General features: G+C 36.7%; 1 protein-coding gene across 1 annotated transcript in view; it reads left to right on the top strand.

The window, feature by feature from the left end:
• Nucleotides 1-7,824, top strand: part of LOC107698963 (gastrula zinc finger protein XlCGF8.2DB-like) — a 50,853-nt gene extending 43,029 nt beyond the window's left edge. Inside the window, exon 2 of the mRNA XM_016500109.1 lies at nucleotides 6,754-7,824. Coding sequence (XP_016355595.1) covers nucleotides 6,754-7,498 — 745 coding nt within the window. The 3' untranslated portion in view covers nucleotides 7,499-7,824. The remainder of the gene's footprint in view (nucleotides 1-6,753) is intronic.
• The last annotated feature ends 1,744 nt before the right edge of the window (nucleotides 7,825-9,568 follow it).

Raw genomic sequence — 9,568 nt, 5'->3', positions numbered from 1 at the left:
CAAGCATGAGAGCATGTTCTAGTACACCCCCAAAACAAAATCAAGACTTTGTAAAAGCATAATAGGACCCCTTTAAAAATAATAACATTAGTGAATATCCCATTCAGTTCATTTTAATTCTGAGATATAGAGCAGGAAACATTTTTAAACTATAAGTAAAATATTGTTGGTGATTATATTCATTATTGGTTGTTCTTTTTATTGTTTATTTTATTGACTAATTGATGCAGTCCTAATATCAATGATACACTTCATTAACTGGTTAGGTTGTTCAGTGTTTTCAGGTTAAAATGTAAACCTGAGTATCATCGGCATAACCGTGAAAAAAATTATGTCCCTCAGGGGTAACATATACAAGGAGAAAAGCAGAGGACCTAATATTGAGCCTTGTGGCACTCCATACTTTGTGTAAATAAAGAGACATGAGTAACAGTGGTCGGATAGATAGGACCTAAACTGTGATACTGCTTGTGCACAAATGCCAACATAATCAGAGAATGTCATGGTCTATGTTGATGTACCTAATAGCAGTAGATGATAAATGTAGCTGCGATGAGAGGTAGTTTTTAACTTCAATAAGCACATATGCCTAACACACATGTTTTCCTGGAGTGTGCTTGGATTTTATTGCCTGTGATGATGATGAGTGTACTTATTCTGAACCAATTTTACCCATTGGCCTCAGAGCCCTATTCTTTTAAGTATTATTATTATGTTTTTGGGAGCATTTGGGGCCCATTACATGTTTAAAAACTCATACAATTTTGCACTCATCAAAGTATTTTACCATTGCTGAATATATCATACATATTTATTTGTATAAAACTTGTATTGCTCTCAATGATATAAACAGCGTTCACATCTACAATCAGATGTTTTGATGCTCTTAACATAAAATTTCATTAAATTCTGCATGCACATCAGAGTTGTCAGCCATTAGGTGTAGGAAAAGTCTAATACATAGATGTTGAGTGGGGATGTCGTGCCCCCTTTTGATTGAAGTACTGAGGTCAGTATTAAGTCACCAAACTCTGTACATATACTGTTCTTATCAAGCCCGACAACTTTCAACATTACAGTTAATAACTTCACCCAACAGAAGTTGGCTATTTTGTATTTAAATGGTGCATGCACTCCTTCTAGGGGATCCATGTGATCGTCATCAAACTTGGTCACCATGATGCCAAGATATTTAAAGATGATAGGTTTTTTTATATGTTTAAAGGGGTCATATGATGCGGTTTTAATGTTTTTGTCTCGTCGCTCCGGCCGGGACACGGCGTCAACAGTATGTGAGGGGCGTAACATTTCCGTCACACACTTGAGGTATTCGGCCAATCAGAGCACACCTCGTTTTTCAGACTGATGAGCTTTGTAAAAATCGACGCGTTTCAAAAAGGCGGGGCATAGAGGAGAAACAATAATGTACAGTATGTGGAAAATAATGTGTTTTTTTAACTTTAAAACGCATTTCATTACACCAAATACACAAAATAATGTTCTTTTTAGCAGCATCATATGACCCCTTTAAATGTTGACTTGTGGCAAAGAAATGCTGAAGTCTGCTTCATGGTGCATGAGGTTCTCAGTATTTTTGAAATTCTTATACTGGCTTGCTGCTCTATCACTGAAGTTGTAAAAACCTTTTTGAGATGGCTGAAAACAAAGACGCGTTTATTTACAAAAAGGAATCAACAGCAAATTTACTAAATTGTTCATATATGCTTGTATTTAATAAGTAGGTATATTAATGCAAGCATTTAAAAAAGTAATCAGCGGAACAGCATATATGTGACCCTGGGCCACAAAACCTTAAGTAGCACGAGTATATTTGTAGCAATAGCCAAAAATACATTGTATGGGTCAAAATTATGCATTTTTCTTTTATGCCAAAAATCATTAGGATATTAAGTGAAGATCATGTTCCATGAAGGTATTTTGTAAATTTTCTACCATAAATATATCAAAACCTAATTTTTGATTAGTAAAATGCATTGCTAAGAACTTCATTTGGACAACTTTAAAGGCGATTTTCTCAATATATATATATTTTTTTGCACCCTAACAAACCATTCATCAATGGAAAGCTTATTTATTCAGCTTTCAGATTATGTAGAAATCTCAATTTAAAAAAAATGGATCCTTATGACTGGTTTTGTGGTCTAGTGTCACATATGTTAACCACAGAAACTAAAATTACCTGATGATTGCTGAGAGAAATGAGTGTACAGCAACTGAATCATGTTTCATGTAATCACTTATAATGCAGAAACTCTCGCACACCGTTGCATCATCCTTCAAATGGTACAATGCAAAGGGATGAATTGTTGCTTGGGTGTTTTCCCAGTGATGTCCCTGAACTGCATCCTGAACAATGAATGGATAATTTTCAGCAAAGTCCAAGAGTACTAGTGCGGTGTCTGCTGTTAGCAATGCTTTACATGTTGAGAGGAATGCTGCTTGTGACTTGGCTATAAAGTGATGTGCTGTCAAATTTGTCTTGTAAGCTCCTCTACAAAGTCTGCCACACTTTCCATCCGGGTTATTAATGTGCATCCTTTCTCCAAGTGGGTCCACTGGTTAAAGCTGACTACGTCCTCATCAGACATGTAGTCTTCCTTGAATTTAGTGATCACATGACCACTGAAAGCATTCCTGCCTGGACATTGACTACATCTGTGTATCATGCACTCCCTATTCTTCATGTCACATACCATAGCTGTCATGGCTTCCTTGAAGCCCCTAACACCAGGGGTGACAGCTATCAGAAGTTTCAAATTTTGATGGCTCTCACACACACACACACACACACACACACTTTTTTTGTTCCTCTTGCTCCAACAGTTACAAACCATGGAGGACGTAGCTCACAAAACTTGGAAAACCCAATTTTGCAACCAGACTCTTTGATTCTGAACTCACTATACAATTCTCTTAAATTCACAAGCAGAAGTCTTTTCTGTTTTTGGATTTTTGTGCCACTTTCATCTTTTACAGATTTGAACTCCTTTTTTCCAGGGCACGTTCTTGAATACTCATCACTTTCATAAAAGACAAAGACCTTGTTCACAGTTTCCAGATTCATCTTCCTGTCCTTTTTCATGTCAAACTCAGCCAACACCCCGGCACACTTTTGGAGAGATCTTGCCTTCTTCACCAGGCAAGTTGGAACGCTGAATTTTGTTGCTATTCTCTCAGTGGTCCAGCTTGGTGGGGCTAATGTCAGGAGCTCAAGTTTCCTCTCAATGTGGCATGTGTGCATCACCTTATCCTTAAGGCAGCAATCATCTGATCAAAATTTGTACAATTTTCACATATACTTGTTTTCTTCACCTCCAGGAGAGCTGGAGAAATGTTAAAGCTTGTGGCCACCTGCGAACAGACTGCACTTAGCCTCTACAACCTTTCTTTTTTCGTAGCCTACTAAATCTTTCCTACTTATGTTTTTTTAATTTGAGAGGTGAAAATCCTTCATTAGTGAGAACATTATTAACTGCATCTGCAGAATGTTCTTTGAGACTAAAGAGTGCAAAGAGGTCTTCTCTGCAAGATGCAGCCATTTCAACAATATCCACGTCCGATTTTTCCAATGTGGAGGGTTGTCGATCCTGAGTGCTGTGTCTCACGCATGTGACACAAAACTTCTGCCCTGGATGTATTCTTTTCCCTGTGATGGTGCTGATATGGTCAGCTGTTTGGAGATCAATGGTTCGTAGGGATTTCATTCTGGAGCTCTCTGGGTGGAGACTGAAAGGGTCACAGCAGACCTTTTGCAGAAAGGAGTACTTGGCAAGAAATACCTTTTCATGATGCAAACACAATGTTGTTGTGGAGTCAGGTTTTGTAAATGAAGTCCTTCGAAGATTCAGATTAAGGAAGTTCAGAAAGTTTTGTCAGTCCACATTTTCTGCTAAAACTTTTGCTGTGGCACTCATTTTCTTTACCCAAATGTATTCCAATGCTGCAACTGAACTTCATTGCTTTTATTGAGCTTTATTGAACACAGCATGTGTGGACTGTCATAAGAGGCATGAGCTCTGCTAGCTTAAGGTGGGCGTACACGGTACGATTCTGAAGGTCGGAACGCCGTGAGCTCTGGCACATGTCACGATTGAGTTTATCCGAAAATCGTACGGAGGCAGTCACACACAACACGAATTTACTACGATTTTACAAACTCTTGACGTAAGCATTATGTTTCGCGCCATTCATAAAAATATGGATTCTGAGGACGAAATAGTTTTCTTTGTAGCAGGCGGCTTATGACGTCCAAAAAAAAAAAGGACATGGCAAAGAGAATGGCTGAAAAGCAGAGAAAAGCATGGACTTTCTGTTCTTCATAAAGAACTCGAGGGAGTAGGCCATTTCTGAATTTCTGCTCGTTTTGCCGGAAATACAACAGGCATATTCATTCATAAAGCTGAACGGCAAATTTGGCACATTCGGAAATAACAAATAAAAAATAGAACTGTATAATTAAACTAAAATTATTATAGACTATATGGTTTTTGTCATCTTCTGATTGGTCAACTTCAGATGGATCGCCAAATCGTCTCGTTCAACCGCACATATGCCACGAATTTAAACCGACAGCATCTGATTTTTTTTTGACATGTTTGAAAATTATCGGGAGGACGGGAGGTGCTCGTAACATTCTCGGATCGGCCCGTAATTCTTCTCACATGGTACGAGCCGCGACCATCTGCGATTTTCTCCCGAGAGAAAAAAATCGCCTGCAAGCTCGTACGACAGCAAAAATCGCACCGTGTACGCCCACCTTTAGTTAATTCCTGGTAGCTGCAGAAGCAGTTAAAAATAACTAAATCAATTCTCCAATTTTCTTTGAAACTGATTAAAATATAGAATCTTATGAATAAACTATTGAGAGCAAGTTAATGTGTCCCAGCTTGGCAATTTCAGAGTATTTTTGGTAGAGACATTGTTCAAATTAGTATGTTTAACGCAGCTGTTTTGATAGAAGGAAAAAAAAGATTCATTTGTAATTTCAAGATTATTTGTTCTTCAAACATTACTATTTAAATACATTAATACAGGTATCAGTTGTATGAAATGTTCGTCACATTTAATTTTCAACCATTGAAAATGGTTACAATTCATCCAATGGTGCTGCATTGTGATCCCCATATCTCTGGGACTGTATCTGGCCTTAAAAATGAATATACCAAAAGAAAAGCTTTAGGATATAAATATCTAAAAGGATATTTATATATATTTAATACTTTCTGAGTTACAGCCACACAAACTTTGGAAAGACAATGTTTTCGCCACTCAGACAGGTATGTTCGATGCAATTATTTTGATAGAATGAAACAGATACATCTTTAGTTTTAACATTATTTGTTGTTCAGGCATTCCTCTATAAAAGAAAAAAAGATCAGCTAAATGGAAATTGACCCACATTTGGTTTTTGACCACTGAAAATGTGTACAATTTAACATTTTATTCATGCAGCCATATTGAGATTCCAAGATTTCTGGAAATAGTCAAGACAGGGCCTTAAAAATGTAGATACCAAAGGAAAAGTTTGTCTAGAACCAGAATCCAAAAGGATATTGAGATATTGTTAATACTTCTTGAGTTACAGACATGTAAACTTTGGGGGGAAAACTCAGAAAGTGCTTTTTCCCAATTTTGAAGTGTCCCCATTGACATATAATGCTTCAAGAATTGCTAAATACAACAGATTTTACTAATAGACCTACCAATCTCTGTGTAAAAATAAAATAATGATGCTGCCATCCTTCTAAAGTCTTTTTACCCCCCTGTAATTTGGCTATAAATGTCAGGTGAAAATGGCCATTTTGACCTCCCTCTAAAAAACTGTGGATTACTCAGTAAATATACATCCATGACATTTAATATTTTGGCTTTCATTACTATACATGTTTATCTTTCTTCAGAAAAAAATATTAGCAGAATCAACAATTTGAGCCGGGGAAGTTTCTGAAATTTGTTTGATTTGACACGGAATGACCCTGATAAATTTTATAGTGAAAAATGGGAATGAAAGTTGAGCATGTATGTTATTATTGTGAGTCATGGTCACAGTCAGGGTGCGAACTACGGGGGAGCTCGGCTCCCCTTAATAAGACATGGGCTCCCCTGAAAACGTGATTTGTGAAATTTTGGGGGGTCTCAAAAAATATTGCGCCCCCCCCCCCGTTACAAAAAAAAACAAGTGGGCTCCCCCAAAGTCCACGGTATAGTTTGAACACTGGTCACAGTGCCACCAACTGGCAGCAGGAACTGTGTCATACAACAGACTTTTGAAATAGGATGGTCGGGGGCATGGATGTGCCTAATGAGGCGGTCGTCACCAGCTGGCAGCAGGAAGTGTAGCACATACAACAGACTTTGTTTTCCTTTATTTTACTCACTTAAATGCATGTGCCCCCCATTTGTTACAATGGCCCTGTAGTACTTGAGCCCGTCATCTCAGCTTATAGCGGAGTTGTTGGTTTTGATGCTTTAAATGTCTAAATGTTTTGATGTCCATTGCTTTATGTCATTAAACTGGGCTTAACATGTATTTGTCTTTTTTGCTTTAGATCTGGTGGCGCTGAAAGAGGAGAGTCAAGATCCGAATGAAATGGAAGAGAAAGATCTGCATGAAAAACATGATTTAATTTCTTTTTGTTGTTCACAGACTGAAAAGACTTCCTCTCAAAAAGGAGCTCAGAAGACCGGAACTCTGAGTCATTTTACTTGCCAACAGTGTGGAAAGAGTTTAAAAAAAAGAGAAAACCTTAAAATCCATATGAGAATTCACACTGGAGAGAAGCCTTTTACCTGCCACCAGTGTGGAAAGGGCTTCCCACGAAAAGATAATCTTAGGATTCACATGAGAATTCACACTGGAGAGAGGCCTTACACCTGCCAACAGTGTGGAAAGAGCTTTCCACGAAAAGATAATCTTAAGATTCACATGAGAATTCACACTGGAGAGAAGCCATTTGTATGTAGTCAATGTGGAAAACGTTTCCCACATAAAGCAACCTTTTATACTCACATAAGAATTCACACTGGAGAGAAGCCTTACACCTGCAAACTGTGTGGAAAAACTGTGAATCGAAAAGGAAATCTTACGGCTCACATGAGAGTTCACACTGGAGAGAAGCCTTTCGCATGTGATCAGTGTGGAAAATGTTTTGTACGTAAGGAAGGCCTTAGTAAGCACATGGAGATTCATTCAAGTGAGAGCTGTTTTATATGCCCTCAGTGTGGAAGTACATTCACAGACAGGAAACACTTTAAGAGCCACATAATAACTCACATGGGACAGGAGCCTTTTATGTGTCATCACTGTGGAAAGACTCTCACAAAAAAAGCAAACCTCAAGACTCACATGAGAATTCACACTGGAGAGAAGCCTTTCACATGTGAACAATGTGGAAAGAGTTTCAGACAGAAAACAACCCTTTATACCCACATGAGAGTTCACACCACAGAGAGGCCTATTCGAGTATGTTTAGTGTGAGTTTCACATATCAAATAGATCTGAAGAGTTATTTGCAAACTTATTCTGGCAAGAAATTGCAGTGTTCTGAATGGTGTAAGAGGTTTAGAGAAAGGAGCACCTGTGCACTCAGGCTCGAGAAAGTAGGGTGCCTGTGGGTCCTTGAAAAGGCTGTAATAGCATTAAATTCACTTTCAACAACAAGTCCATAAAAGTCCTAAATATTATAAATGATAAGGGAAAATATTTGAAGCACAAACAGAGGAGATGCTTGAAAAGGCAAACCTGTTTTTGATTGGCTAGAGATCATGTCATGGATGTGATTCGCAAGTCATAATCTTCTAATATTATGTGCTTTTTAGGGGTCTTTCTTGATATTATTGGATTTTGTTTAAAGCAATATGCTCTTCTAAATGATTTTTATTTATCAATTTTATATGGGCCATTCTACAGAATTGGTCCAAAGTCAGAGTTGGAAACGTCTTAAAAAAAGGTCTTTTTCCAAAAAAATTGTATATATGCAAATTGTATAATATGCCAGGTACAAATTTCTAGTAATTGTGCAGTTAATTCTCATATTGTATTTTCAGATAGTTTTGGAATATTTGTCCTTTTGCCAAATATGTCACTACCGAAACTAGTAATAATAATTTAATTAGAAGGGTTATATTGACCTATTAAGATTTTGCTTGCATCTAGATTGTATATATATTTTCTTGCTATTTTATTACATTATTTTCCAGAGGCAAAGCAATAACAATTACACTTTTAACAATATTTCAAGTGTAATTTGAGATTTGTTGTATTTTGAATCCAATTTTTCTTTGAAATCAGTATGATGAACCTTTTGCCTTTTACAACGTTAAGGATTCATTAGTTTGAATATACATTGAACCAAAAACTATCATAGCATCTTAGTTGATAATTCAGTATATACTTTATTTTTGACAAAACATCCCATGTTTCGGTAATGACAGTAATGCTTTAGTAGCAACCACATCATATTACAGATTTTCGCATACTAAAACACTAAAATACAAAATTGTACTATTTTGTTTATTTCCTCCAAATATGAGGATTGTGTGTTCCCTTTTATCACTACTGAAACATTGATAACATATTTCAGTAGTGACTGTTTTGGTAGTGACAATTCTATGGAATAACACCTACAATAACACATAAAACATAAAAAAAAACTCCACCAAATGTTTTGGTAGTGACTGTTTCGGTAGTGACAATTTTAGATACTTTTGAATCTAGCTCAAAGATGCTAATCAGCACATGATTAGCTAGCACAGTTCTGAACAGTGGTATACATATAACAACTAAATGTTGTGGAATAACTCCCAAAAAAGTGTTTAATTGCAGAAAAAAGGTGTTAGGTAGTGACGTTCCTTAAAGTTACACAGATTTTTCAGACTTTTGAACACATTTACCTCAAAATGATCAGACCTATCTACTCGCACCTTGTAGCTATGAGAGAGAGGGACACTGGAATATTTCCTGATCATAAATTTATGGATGTGGTTAAAATCAGTCTCGGCCAATTAACTACCGTTTTGGCCCGAATATAAGACGACCCTGATTATAAGACGACCCCCCCTTTTTCCAGATGTACCTTTTGGAAAAAGGCTTTTTAAAAACCAAATCTTGTTTTTTCTCAGTAAAACACATTTTGTCTTCAATTATTTTCATATTGCATATTATTCCTATTTTAATTTTTGTTTTGAAAGTATGGTAAAAACAGGTAAACTGTACCAACAATCACATTTAAAAAATATACACTTTTTGATATACCATTAAAAAAAAACAAAAAAAAACAGGTAGCCCATCTGAATTAGGACATTTAGGCTATCCATCTAATAGTAGCCTACCAAAATCTTATTAACAGTAGAAGTTAAATCTTACTGTAGTCTTCAAATCTGGGTACTGTCTTACGTTTTAAAATCACAAAGAGAGTTTGGATCAATCAGGCTAACGTGACAGTCACGACTCATGCAGCTGTAAGGTTTTCTTTTGTTTTTACTAGCGATCTTTACAACACGCATTACATTACGTAGTTCATGGCACACTCGTTTTATGCATATTTGG

The sequence above is a fragment of the Sinocyclocheilus anshuiensis genome, unplaced genomic scaffold, assembly GCF_001515605.1.
Source record: "Sinocyclocheilus anshuiensis isolate Anshui unplaced genomic scaffold, SAMN03320099.WGS_v1.1 scaffold1447, whole genome shotgun sequence".
In the NCBI taxonomy this organism is placed as follows: Eukaryota; Metazoa; Chordata; class Actinopteri; order Cypriniformes; family Cyprinidae; genus Sinocyclocheilus; species Sinocyclocheilus anshuiensis.
Note: the sequence above shows the minus strand (reverse complement) of the source record. Positions and strands in the feature narration are given on the sequence as shown.